This window comes from Barbatula barbatula (assembly GCF_947034865.1).
Source record: "Barbatula barbatula genome assembly, chromosome: 5".
Lineage (NCBI taxonomy): Eukaryota > Metazoa > Chordata > Actinopteri > Cypriniformes > Nemacheilidae > Barbatula > Barbatula barbatula.
In genome coordinates, this window is record NC_136769.1 from 15,645,318 (window position 1) to 15,658,837 (window position 13,520).

Below are 13,520 nucleotides of genomic sequence, written 5' to 3' on the forward strand. Positions count from 1 at the left end.
TATTTTTGGATACATGAGTCCCTCCCATCATTCTGTAGTTGTCAATACTGGAATCGTTTAATGGGAAGTACATGTCAAACTGGCAGCAACGCAGAATTGTCACACACAAATACAAACATTTTCAGGTTGGGTGTGAGATGTAGTGGCGTTGAATTTATTGCGGCCCTTTAAGCTACGTATCAGAATTTGCTTGCTGCTACTGATATGACTTGTATTTGCATGCTGCTGTGTAATAAAACTTAAGTTGATATTGTTAAAGGACCTTTGGGTGACTAATCTTACTTCCATGTAAAACAGAGATCAACGTTTGCTGTAATCTTTTTGATGTTTCACAGGAGTTGCATGTGATTATACTGTATATGCACCCACCAGATCTCTATGCCCTGCAAACAAACAACGTCTTGTAGTGTCATACCAAAAAGGGAAACAAACCTCTCACTCTTCTCTGGATCTGTTCCACATTTGCGGAATGATCTGCCCGCTGCTAAAAGATCAGCAGATTCTGCAGCCATCTCTTCCGTCAACCCCTGACCGATTAGTTGAAACTTCTCTTTCTTTTCTATTCTTTCTATCCTTAAAAAAATCCTTTGCTTTGTATACTGTGGTAGGCTATATGAGACCAGTTTTTACTGCTTTTTGTTGCCTTTATATGTTGTTCCAATTGATTCTATTGTTTACCTCATTTGTTAATCGCTTTGGACTAAAGTGTCTGCTAAATGTAAATGTTTTGCAAGTTCCTGTTATAAAATCTTGCATCATTTTCACAGCGACTCCATTATGAAGCGAATATGATGCATTTGAAGGGATAGTTCCCCTAAAAATATAAAGGAATTTATCATTAATTCACCCGCATGTCATTCTTAACTTGGCAACCAAACAACATTGAACATCACTGTTTGGACAAATCCAGCCAAGAAATAATTTATTTTAAAGATTAATGCAGTTTATGGCGTATGATGATTTAAATATGATCTCAATATTTTGAATCAAAAATAATTAAAGCGACCATTATTGAGACATTATACATTATGTGCATTATAGACACAAACATGTTTGTGTAGGGGAAAAACATGAACTATAATAAAACAGTGGCTTCATTTTGTTTTCTATTGCATATCATTAAATGTAATACAAATATTAAACAAGGAAACCTTATCCTCATTCTTTTTTCTTTTTGCTTGCAGGAGTCTCTTTAAATGTCTGCTTGAAAATTCTGATTTGTCTTGGAAATGAAGTTCCAGAAGATGAACTATATAATGTTGTGGATGCAGAAAGTTTCCTTGACACATGCTGGTCAGAATGTGTGGTTTTACAGGGGTTACTGTGACCAGGTGGTTGTCCAGACGGATGTGTTTCAGCTTTAGGAGCTGGGTGTCTTGGTGAGTGATTCATACTGGGTGGTTTGGTGATGTGTGATTGAGATATCTCGCCGCTGGCTTCCTTAGCAATAGAAGTTCTGTCTGATGTTTGATGTGGTTGCTGAGTAAAGAAAACATTGTTCATTAGTAACATTAAGCTCAATGCAATTCTTCAAATGTTTTAGTAACTTCAGTGAAAAAATCTTACCTTCTTAACCTGACAGTCAAGCTTTGGTTTTGCCTCCGGCGGGTTCTTTTTCACCTGAATGGCAGTAACACGCTCCCTTTCTTTCTTTTTCACAGGAGCTGTCAAATGACACGTTGGCTTTACATGATAACTGTTAAGCTCAGACTTATTCTCTTTCGGCTTTCTAGCATGAACCATCTTTAGTCCTGCAGGCTTGATTTTATGATGTTTTGTTTCTGCACTCAATGCAGTTTTTGACTTTCTGGGATCTGACCGGTTTATCCCTTTTTCCTCAATCTCTTGGAGGTCAGAATCCTCCAAAATCAACAACTCAACTGTTTCAAAATCTTCAGGCAGGTTTATATGGTTTTCTATGGTGCTGAGCTCCACGGGGTTCTCCTTCAACCCTGTTTGAATGTGCGCAGCATTCATTGGTTTTAATTCATTGACATGTTCGTCAGATTTGAGGTTGGGTGGATGTTTGGATTCAAACTCTAGATCAGCGAAAATGTTTTGGCGTTCCTCGATGTTATGCAGGTCTGTGGACTTTGTCACAGTGGTGTTCTCTAGTATCACAGGAGCTACAGCTGCTTTGTCCTGCACAGCTGAAACCCAGACGGATTCAACATCTGTTGGTGACTGTGATTGGCAGCCATTTAATTCAGAAGGTTTGAGGATTGAAGCACAAATAGCTGCTATGTTTCCCTCACATTTTAAATCTAGATTTACTTCAGATTGTAAATCTTGCATCAGTGGTTTTTCAGTTTTCCCAGCGTTCTTTACAAACTGTCCTTCACAAATTAAATCTAGATTTACTTCAGATTGTAAGTCTCGCTTTAGGGGTTTTTCATTTTGCCCAGCGTTCTTTACAGACTGTCCCTCACACTTTAAATCGAGATTTACTTCAGATTGTAAATCTTGTGTTAGGGTTTTTTCAGTTTTCTCAACAGTATGTACAAACCGTCCTTCATGTTTTAAATCAGGCTGAAGGTCTATTTCTGGTGTTTTTTCAGTTCTCAGTTCCTCAGGCTGTATTTGTTGTTTATCAGATGTCTGTACAGACTGTCTCTCACCCATTAAATCTAGATTTAAGTCAGGTTGTAAGTCTAACATTGGCTGTTTTTCAGTTTTCTCAGCTATCTGTACAGACTCTCCTTCACACATTAAATCTAGATTTATCTTAGGCTGAAAGTCTATCAGAGGCCTTTTATCAGTTTTCAATTCCTCAGGTTGTAAGTCTAACATTGGCTGTTTTACAGATTTCTCGACTATCTGTACAGACTCTCCCTCACACATGAAATCTAGACTAAACTCAGACTGTGTTTTTTCAGTTTCCAGTTTCTCAGGTTGTATTTCTAATATCATCTCAGGTGTATGTACTACTGGACCCTGTGTAACTTCAGGCTTGTGCATTTGGTATCTGTGAATATTTGTATCCGTCTGATCCTGATAATCATGTTCAGTCTTTGAAACAGTCTCAGGGTTTTTTGTCTCCAAGTGACTGTTGACTGTCATTTCCATTACAGATTGTTTCTCTGATCCACTTCCTGCCACATTATGACAGCTCAACTCAGGGTCGCAGAGTTTATAATCTTCCTGCTTGCTCCCCTCTGTCAGCCTCTGTATTTGTACTGTTACAGCTCGTATGGAGTCTTTGTCTGTGTCATGTGGTTCATTTCGGTTGAAGTCATTGACTTTGAGCTGTGTGCTTGTTTCGATCACATTACCGTCAAACCCAAATCCCACCGTATCACTACACTCAAAGTATTCCTCTGAAGTTGTTGAAGTTGTTACTGCACATTCGCCATTTAAAAAAGGGGTGTTCTTGAAAGGAACAGTTGAGATTGAGTTTGACTCGAATGATGGGAAACTGAAAATGATGCTGCAAGATGATTTCAAAAGTGTTGGGGCAAATAAGGTCATTTTATCTGTAGTGTCTTGAGCTTTGAAGGAATTTAAACAAGGAAATTCCTGCTCTTGTTGAATGTTTTTCTGATTATGTGATTGTAAATCTGACGTTATTTCTTGTATCAAAACCTCACTTTCAGACCTCAGATCAGTCAGAGGATTAAAACAATCATAATAATCAGACAAGGAAGAGAAGTTGGAGTCTGTGTTAGAAGTGTGTGTATCACACCCATTCTGTTGTCTCGCATCCACTGCTAACACTTGTTTTGTATCCACATCAATTATGACTTTGCCAATTAGGCTCTCAAATGAGTCTGATATTGACTTTACATCAGGATTGTTTGGAGTTTGGCCAGGACATTGGAGAGCTTGCCGAGTATCCAGGATTTGCTTCATTTCTGAGCTTGCTGTATCGTCTTTAGCATTAAAAGAAATGGAATCCAGAGAGTCTGTAGGGATGTTTCCATTCTTTATTATCATCACATCTGGTGCTTCTCTGTTGCCTGTAATCACATTCACCGTTTCGGGCTGTGAAGATTGTAAAGGTGAGATAAGATCCTCGCTCTGGTTGCTCTCCTGTTGTGGATTTTGATCAAAATATTCAGCTTTCTTCTCCATCTCATCTGACCTGCTTTGGGCTTCTGTACAGGCTTGTGTCTGAGCTGGAGCTTCAGAATCACAGGGGGGTTTGGATATGGGATGCGCCATCACAGGCTCTTTTGGCTCACTAATACTATCCTTAAATCGGATGGCCTGAGAGACTTCAAAGAGCTCTGAGCGCATTAGATGTGCTTGTAGTGGCTTGTTGTTGTCCCTTATGTTAATGAAACCAATGACATCACTTGATGGTTCGGGATCGGGCCAGGTTGGCACATAATGGATCATGTTTGCCTTCTCTAGGTTGAGTAGTCCCGGGTGAATAGGTGATAATACTGGTGCAGCTATGATATGTTTGACAGATTCTTTTTCATTCTTAGTGATGTCATTTTTGGAATTTGTCTGGTCAGGTCCATTGGTAGTGAACGTGCAGCCAGTGACCAGAGTGTATTTTGGGTTATTGAGCTTGAACGCAGTGTTAGTTGTGGGGAATAGAGTGGGTACTGCCTGAGGGAGAATCTCTGGTTCAGGCTCACAGCCCACATTGATCTTTTTCAGACACACCCGATTAGACATCACATACATGTCCTGAAACAAGCTGTCAAAAATCTCGACCGCTTGGCCGGTCAGCACAGTGATGAGGTTTCTGTCCAGTCTAGAGGCAGACCACGTGAAACTGTAAAGTCAAGAAAAATAGCTGTTTTTATATGATTATTTTATGAATTTATTAAATGTAACTACAAATATTTTTGTTAAGTTATAACTGTCATGGTTCCCTCTGTCTGTCCCCGTGTTTCTCCCTCTGACTTCATTACCCATAGTCCTCCACTGTCACGCACCTGTTTCGTATCTGTAATACCCACACCTGCCCGACATCAGCCTCGTCACCCATGGACTATTAATACTCAATCTGTTCCCTTGTTCATTGTCTGGTATTGTATATATCTAATGTTATGTTGCTTGTGGTTTCCATTATGTTATTTGTAGTATTGGATAATTAAAGTTAATAATATTGGAATGTTTTAGCTTGTCGAGTGTTTCTACGCACAAGAGTGTTACAATAATCTTGTTAGACCGGATTGACCAGACGTACCTAAATGAGCCGGATACTGCTTTGTCTCCATCAATAAACATGAACTTCTGACTCTGACTTCCACACACTCTCTTTGAAGATCGGGTGAAGAATTCTGCCCCTCTGATGCTGCGTACCCTCAAGTTCTGAAATAAAACCCAAAACATAGAATTAAAGGTGGTGTGTGTAATTTTTCGGAGGATCTATTGTCAGAAATGCAATATAATATACATAACTATTGCTTCAGATGTGTATAAAGACCTCACAAAATGAACTGTTATGTTTTTATTATCTTAGAATGTGCTTTTTCAGTCGACATAGTACACCGCAGGTCCGCTGCATGGAATGTTTCGTAAATACGTTATCTTCTTTGGCAAAGAAGCGAAACGGGAGGAGATCTTAGTCCCGTGTTAGCCTCCATTGTACTTTGAAAGAGAGCTGTAGAGTGAGCGGAGTCATAACTCGCAACCTCGCCACCTGATGCCGCTAAATTTCACACACTGCACCTTTAAGAAAATCATTCCTTATGGTTTAACAGAAGACGATGTAGCAAAGTCTAAACTGGTCTCTTCTATCACAGAACATCCAATGGATTATTAGATTTTTTGGTTTGAAGTTTAAAGTCTATATAAACACACACTACAACAAATCTTTCTTTAACAAACATCTCATCATCATATAGCTATGTATCTATTATGTTATCTATGTAACTACAATAAGCAATCATTCTTGACTGAAAACAAAAGAGCTAAGTTTAGAATCAGAGCTACTCATTAAACTGCAGATGTTCAGAGATTCTCTCTCTACTGATAAATAATTCTGCTCGGCTCAGTTTGTTATTGTAGGTCTAATGCAGGGGTCTCCAACCTTTTTGTAAGCGAGGGCTACCAAAATATCAAAAATCCTCTAGAGGGCTACTTGTTGATAACATACTTTCAAACTTTAAACATGTGATGCCTTATTTTTACGCTCACAGAACCAAATTCAGTTTTCTTTCAGATATTAAAGCTTATAACACTTGCTAATAATAAACGTACATGACGATGTAGCACTTGGCTGATCGGTATAGTCACAGATTTGTCAGCTGTCTTGAGCCTTATTGGTGAGCCCTGTGTTTAGCGGGCACCTTACAGAGTTCATGCGGGCTACCAGGTGCCCACGGAGACCACTGGTCTAATAAGTTTGTAGTATATGCAACATGCCTTCAGGTGTCCTGTGTGAATGCCTGCATTATCACACATTTTCAGGAAGTGTGTCACGCCTGCACTCTCCAGTAAAATATACACAGCAACCTTCCGTCTGAAACTTGCATCCAGAACATCTCTGAAAATGTCAATATCTGTAAACAAGTCCATGACGATTGCAACAACCTGCAAGAGACGCAAATAAAACACATTTTAAAAGTGGGGAGAAAGAAATTATGACCATGAGTTAAGTCGTTAAAAATGATCACATATATTATCAGACAAAAATGAGATACATAAAAGAAAAAGATGAATAAAAACATTAAAAAGGAGCTGAAAGTCTCCAAAAGGGCCTCCAAAAAGGAGAAGCGCAGAATGGCATAATATACTAAACCTATATATAACTAGCTTTACACAACTTAATGATAATAATGATAACAAAACTTTGCGGAAATAGTTAATAAACAATAAAATGAAACTAAAAAGCCTCTTTACTATTTAACTAGCCCATTCATACTTCAATGTATGGAGCTTTAAATATGACAACATGCTTTTTATGAGCTTCATCGGAACTCAGCGCATTCAGTGGACTTTGACCAGCTTCCCAAGAAGAGTCAGAAAAAAAAGAAGAAAATATACGAAAAAAGTACTTATTATTCCAATAATCTACCTTCTGTGCTTGGCCGATCATTTTTCTGACCACCTCTTTTATGTGTGGTTGGCCATCATAAGGGGGTTGAGTGTACACTTGAACACGGGTCACTCCACGGTACGACGCCCAGTCGGGCCACCCGATATCCAGCTGCGGGGTAGGGTAATCCGAGAGGTCGGGCCAGTACTGGAGAGACACGTCTTCTCCATCACTCTCGCCGTAAAGTTCCGCATTTTCATCAGGGGATCCCGGGCTGTACACCTCCACAGTGTCGAGAATCCTCTCGAGTTCAAGGTCCGATAGAAAAGAGCGAATGTTGTTGGTTTTGATGTGCTCCTCAAAGGCGTCCCGTCCCTCGTGTATCAGTGTCTCGAGCGCATGTCTCTGGTCCTCGCTGTAGAAGAAGTCCGTCTTGGATTCGCTGATTCTCAGGTTGATGTGACTGTCATCCAGGCATTGTACCTGTGACAGTGCCATTACTCCAGCTCCACACTGTTTTACTGTACATTTAAAACGGATTTGCCAGTCATTTGTTTGGAATTTACCTCTTTGTTTTTTTGTTGTTGACGATATTAAATACTAAAAAGCAACAAACACGTGCATATATGTGCCGCCTCCTACTCTTGAGTGAAGTTTAATGAGTGCGGGAGGCGCGAGAGCAGGTAAACGGGCACACCTCAGTCACGTGATCTAACACTCAACCAATAATAATAATAAAAACCAATATTGTTTTTATCGAACTTATTTAAAACCAACCCGTTGTGTTTGTGTCACAAATAAGTTTGAAACGTCTTTTGTGTTTTATGTATTAATGTGACGTTTTAATGTTTCAACAAAAATGTAATGTTGGCTAGTTCTGATGGACGAAATTAAGATATTGTACCCCATATTGAGCACTTTATTTTACCGTACTATTGTGCTTGTATATTTACTGTGTAATTAATTGTTTTATTACCTCTAACCCATATGAAGTACATGTAATAAACACCAATACATCCATAAACACCAATATTTCGACCCATCAGTTGATCGCAAGTGTACATACTGTAAAATAAAGTGCAACCAAAAGTGTCCCCATATAACAAAGCATGCTTGGATTGGAAGTGAAAACTGTTAACTCTTTAACAATGTGATATGGTGTGGTTTAAAGACCAAAAAAATTCAACGTACTTGTTTATAAATGCTTTTATATTTATTTTGTCGACAAAATGGCAATACTTCATCTGAAATAAAACACAACATAGTTATGAACATTATGTACAAAAAAGGAGTGTTATAAATACAGCAAATTGAGAAATCTCTTGAAAAATGTGTCAACAAAATTCCCTTTTGGCATTGTAATGTGTGTTTTTATGAAGTACGCATGATGATTTTGTTTATAGCCGTGCATTATAGTAGACAGTTTAGAAGCTTAAAAGCTGAAAAGTGCCATTTTAGTGTCGGCTGTGTATTTAGTAACTGTGCCTGAATTAATTCTGTCTCTTTGCTTACAGAGTCTATTTCAAACACACTCGTTTCATGTCACATTAAAAGCAATAAAAAAGGTTCCTCCAGTCGACCGATATGTACACTCAGTGTTGTTATGTATTTTCCTTTGTAGTCATTGATAAACAGGCTGCACGTATTCCGGAGGAAAACAGCCCACACGTCCACGGCAACGACCTTTCCACCGCTGAGAATCTGAGCAGTCCAGCAGGTCTATGACATCACCCCGCAGGAAGTGCAGCTGGGAGCTGTTCTGTGGATGGAAGTCGAACAGGGCATGTGCATGATGGGGCCTCTGCTGGGAAACAATAACAGACAAAGTTTATTACAGCAGTGATTTGAACACAGATACCACAGAACAATAACTGGCTTGTCCACAGACACATATTTGTGATGTGAATTACGCTTTGTTTTGCATAAATGACAGGTAGTGCATACTTAAAACTATCAAAATAGGCTGAAAATCACACATCTAAATGAATGCCATCACACTTGCTTTTAAACACTGCTACCAACAGTTATTCCGTTTTAAGAATTTAGATTTAAGAAATATGTTTCTTCTTACTTTTTGTGTGTGTTCTGTATCCCTAAGAAACACAGTCTTTTCCTTTGCAATGCTATTGGTCTTGTAGAACTCCACCAGCTGATTTAAGGAAGGGAAGATTTCCTCCCAAACAAAGTAAAAGCCATCTCTATCCTTTAACACCTTGAAATGCTGTACGTGATCGCCATAGCTGCTCAGAGGAGACAAAAAATGATAAATATATCCCCAAAATGTTTCATTCCATTTGGTATATTTATCTATATTAAGACACAGTAAATATGTTGAGGTATTAAATAATACTTTCTATAGGAGTACTGGTTCAAACTTTCTCAGAGCAAGTTCAATATTTTACATTTCTTAGGAGACTTTTTATAAAGTTACGTTCACATTGCTATTTGATGTGTTTAGTAGAGATTCTGCTAATCTTTTGAAAATGTTACGTTCAAAGCTGCCAGACGGTTAAATAATTTGGTGATCCAAACCCAATACTCAACTGTGTAAGGAAAAGTTAGTGAAAAGATAAATGCTTTCAGAATGTTAAAAAGATATCTTGATGTTGCAAAGAAGCATGAATCAACAAAAAGACGATCTTACTTGCAAACTAAACTCACTTGTTTTCATTTGAAGTGTGATCCATACATACCTAAACTAGAACTTTTTCAAACTTATGACTGTGAATGTGACGCACAGTATACTTCCTCAAAAATTTCCTGAAAGTCAGAGGGTTTGTGCTTGATCATGTAATTCTATTTAAGGACTGATTAAAATAGACTCAATCTGAGTTTACAGTCTTGATTTCACATGGCCAGTAGAGTTAAAATGAAAAGAATGTACTTAAATAGATGTGTAAGTAGATGCTTAAATAGATGCATTTGTGGTTCTCAGTAGACACCAGCATATCGAAGCCCTCAGTCTCAATAAGAATGACCCACATTCGCCAACCCAGTCGCCAAATGTTGTGGTTTTTAGCAAGTTTGTTGAGTATTGCACATGCTAAGGCCTTTAGTCTATAGACTACTACAAAGTATTTTGCTAACTAGTCTAGTTTAAATACTGTATATGTTATTGACGGTCAAATGTTTTTTTACCGAAAAGCACAGTGGTAACCATTGCTCCCCAATACAGGTTTACCTGCTTGCTGGTATTCTCTCCGTTCACTCACTCAAGAGGTGAAGATGATTTGACAGTGAGAATTTGTAATCTGCCTTGCCATTTTAAGCAACATAATGAAACCTCTCTTTGAGTAGAAAAGTAAAATGGCAAACTAAGTGCCATGAGCATCCTCACGTCAGGGTGTTAATCATAAAAGCAAGAGAAATATGCATTTTGTATACGTCACACTAAACTGTCACAGATGACTGATTTGCCCTACGAAAACAGAAACCTTTTACAATTTTTAAAATGATGGCTTATATATCGACCCAAAAAGGAATAGAAGGTGATTTTAACAATAACATAACATAATTAATATCTAATTAATCAATAATCTCATAACTAATCTCTATCAGGGACCAGCACTGTCATTTTCATGTCCCACAGTCATACTTCCACACCTGGGGTCAACTCTGCTCAAGGCTGGGTGCAGGTCCAGGTGTTTGCCATCAAGAACCGAATAACGAGCCGAACGGAATAATAATGTGACCCCGCACCAGAGCATTTGATAAATTTTAAATGAAATCTCTGCCCAGGTGTAATAGATTTCTGATGCTCTCATTTTCACAACACTTCCCGATGCATTTTCTAAACCAGCCGAGGATGTTGCTGTCCTTTGAAAAGTAGGTCAGATGTGTTTTCCTAAAGCCAACCATATTTTTTTGTAATCCAATTTTACCCATGCTTTTATCATGCATGTGACATCCAAACAGCCTTAATGACCCCAGGAAAAAAATAGATCAAATCTGGCAGGTTGGGATGATCGATGGAACCCGCTCACCTGACTGACAGGGAGAATTCTCCTGGCGCGCTCTCACTTTCTCGCATCAAGAAGCTGCCGCACTCGCGCTGACGCAGTCGATTCTCAGCCACATGTCTGGAGATACGGCTCGCAAACCATCTGTGGACAGTTGTTCAAACATGTAACATGCAATAATGGCAACAACCTGCAAAATATATGACATCCTGCTGTATTTAAATATGCCTTGCTCTATGTCTTATTATATGTTAAACTTTGAAATGATTAGTATATAGACAATAGGAAAGTTTACTGTTCAAGGTTGTTCTTTAATAGCTAGTGGTTTAACAATTATATTTCTTATTATCATTATTATTATAGATAATAGAAGATTTTAATGAGTTTTAAGTTCCACATACTTATTTCATATATGACCTTGTTTTGACATTCAAAGAAAGTTTTCATCCAAAATACTGTTAATTTTAACAGTAAAAAGTCAGATTACAAAGCTAAAGATTTGGTTATAGCACATATTGCAAATTACACATACAGTTGATTGTATATACAATTGGTATTATGGTCAAAATTACATTTAGTCACTTAGCAGACGCTTTTACCCACAGCAATGGTAGCAATTGGAACAACATAAGGACAACAAAAAGCAATATAACAGGTCTCATATAGCCTGCCACAGTATACAAAAATAATCTAGTTCCTAAATAGCTCTCATTGAAGAATCCTTTGCCTTACATCAACAGCAGTCAATAACCAGCATTTATCCACTGACATCAATTGATGCTTTGATACTTACGTGTGTGGTTTTAGGCTGATATAGTTTTTGGGCACATAGCCCTTTCTGTTTGCCAGCTCTGCTGTGTACCAGTTAGGATCATCTTCCATATTGGTGATCTAGTGTAAAAAAACACTAGAATTGAAACAATTGTGGCTTTAAAAACAACATTGGTGTGTAAAAAACCTCACAGGTAATGCTGAAACACATCATTAAATGACACTGAATGTCTTACCTTCAGTACATCTCCCTTCTGAAAGCTCAGCTCGTCACTTTCAGTGGCGCAGAAGTTGTAAATAGCCACCGCTTCCATCCTGGGACAGCTGTGATGACGACAGTCCACGGTGGATCAAATTGGGCTGGGAGCTGCTGTCCTCAGAGCATCCACACTGAAACAGACCGTCCACTGACAAGGACAGAAGCACGTCCGCTGTCAAAAAACTGAACTGTGAGAATGAACTGTGAACATGCGTGAGAAAGCGAGAGAGTCAGAAAAAAACGTGTGGGAGACAGGCAGGGGTGGCAGTTCCTGTCTCAGTGTGCTTTAATAGAAGGAAATAAAGCCACGTGAGAAACAGGAAAAGTTGAAAAAATGAGGAGCACAACGAAAAAAATAGCCCCTCTTAAACGTCCTCTCATCAGAAAGCCGGATTTGCGTATTAGAGGTGAGAAAAACACACAACACAAGTGATGAGCTGTCCCACACAGCTATCAGATAACAGCGCATGTGTCTTGTGGAAGTTTGTATGTTGAACAACTGCTCATTGCTTGCGTAATGTCTATAAACAGCCCTGGTTGAAAATAAATAAATAAATCTTTAAAAAATCTTTAAATGAGTCAATCTCCCTATAGAGTTCTATGACTCATCCGCCCAGAAAACACCCTCACTGACCTTCATGTTTAATTCATGGTAAAAACAGGGCCCGTCAACAAATGATCTTTCTTTTCCTCACTTAATTTTTTTAGTGCTGCAATGTACACCATCTTAGTTCTCCTATTAATCATGTAACTAAGATGTCAAATTCAAGAGGTACTTGTCATTGACTATAAGAGATGCAAGACAACAGTATGGGGTCCATACGCACACAGACCACGGGCCGTTCCCTCACGGCTCTCGTCCCGCTTGCTCGTTACAGAGCCTTAGCCTTAGACAAAGTCAATATTCAACACATGTGGTTGACTTTAAATGTGACTCGCACCACAACGGACACTTGAAGAATCTCAGATGCATTCACACTTGTGATTACATGTGATACAAGACTGCACAGTATGGCAAAATTTCAATGTATTGTAGGACAGAACAGGATTCACGCTCTTGTATCTTCTCCCGTAAATGCATTATAATGCTTTCATTTGATCACAGGATGATAAAAGAAAAAATTACCTTTGTTGATATCTCACAACTACTACATCAAGATGAAGTTTTAAAACATACCGACTATACTGCCATGATCAAAAGATTTAGTTATGCTCTTTACCTTTATTGCTTGATTCCAGAGAAGTATGACTTTGTTTAAAACAATTCCGAAGCAACACACCTGACATAGTAGTTATTATAGACCTTCTATAAAAACTAGATTGTGGACAGAAAAATGACTTCCTGAGTGTGCAACAAGGAAACCACAAGCTGAGGCATCTCACCTACAGATGTATGTATACATCACCAACTGCTAAAGATCGCTCAAATTTATTTTATGAGTAATCACCATTTACACCCTCATTTGATATTCATAAAGTATAAAGCAAATCCATTCTTTCATAAAGTATAAAGCAAATCCATTCTTTCATAATGTATAAAGCAAATCCATTAACAACATGTCCTCTTAAACAAATGAAACTGATTTGTTCTAAA

General features: G+C 38.4%; 2 protein-coding genes across 3 annotated transcripts; both read right to left on the reverse strand.

Moving 5' to 3' along the window:
• Nucleotides 1-891: 891 nt before the first annotated feature.
• fam83ga (family with sequence similarity 83 member Ga) lies at nucleotides 892-7,587 on the reverse strand. Its single transcript, XM_079455884.1, has 5 exons — nucleotides 6,977-7,587; nucleotides 6,325-6,492; nucleotides 5,144-5,268; nucleotides 1,567-4,726; nucleotides 892-1,479 (listed from the first exon to the last, which is right to left on the reverse strand). Exons 1-5 carry the CDS (start codon nucleotides 7,433-7,435, stop codon nucleotides 1,159-1,161), a joined length of 4,233 nt encoding a protein of 1,410 aa, XP_079312010.1. The 5' UTR covers nucleotides 7,436-7,587; the 3' UTR covers nucleotides 892-1,158.
• Nucleotides 7,588-8,134: 547 nt separating this feature from the next.
• grapa (GRB2 related adaptor protein a) lies at nucleotides 8,135-13,323 on the reverse strand. Of its 2 annotated transcripts, XM_079455908.1 has the most exons (6): nucleotides 13,147-13,270; nucleotides 11,904-12,074; nucleotides 11,690-11,787; nucleotides 10,921-11,040; nucleotides 9,009-9,177; nucleotides 8,135-8,741 (listed from the first exon to the last, which is right to left on the reverse strand). In XM_079455908.1, exons 2-6 carry the CDS (start codon nucleotides 11,979-11,981, stop codon nucleotides 8,559-8,561), a joined length of 648 nt encoding a protein of 215 aa, XP_079312034.1. In that variant the 5' UTR covers nucleotides 11,982-12,074; nucleotides 13,147-13,270; the 3' UTR covers nucleotides 8,135-8,558. The 2 variants fall into 2 exon arrangements, with proteins under 2 accessions (XP_079312034.1, XP_079312033.1); XM_079455907.1 differs by having other exon boundaries at nucleotides 11,904-13,323.
• Nucleotides 13,324-13,520: the final 197 nt, after the last annotated feature.

Coding starts and splice junctions, on each gene's coding strand:
- fam83ga (XM_079455884.1), bottom strand. CDS start 7,435: ATGGCACTGTCACAGGTACAATGCCTGGATGACAGTCACATCAACCTG. Junction 5,269..6,324: donor TTCACACAGGACACCTGAAG/GCATGTTGCATA, acceptor GTTTTATTTCAG/AACTTGAGGGTACGCAGCAT. Junction 4,727..5,143: donor GCAGTATCCGGCTCATTTAG/GTACGTCTGGTC, acceptor TTGACTTTACAG/TTTCACGTGGTCTGCCTCTA.
- grapa (XM_079455907.1), bottom strand. CDS start 11,981: ATGGAAGCGGTGGCTATTTACAACTTCTGCGCCACTGAAAGTGACGAG. Junction 11,788..11,903: donor AGAAGGGAGATGTACTGAAG/GTAAGACATTCA, acceptor TTTTTACACTAG/ATCACCAATATGGAAGATGA. Junction 9,178..10,920: donor GAATTCTCCCTGTCAGTCAG/GTGAGCGGGTTC, acceptor TCCTCTGAGCAG/CTATGGCGATCACGTACAGC.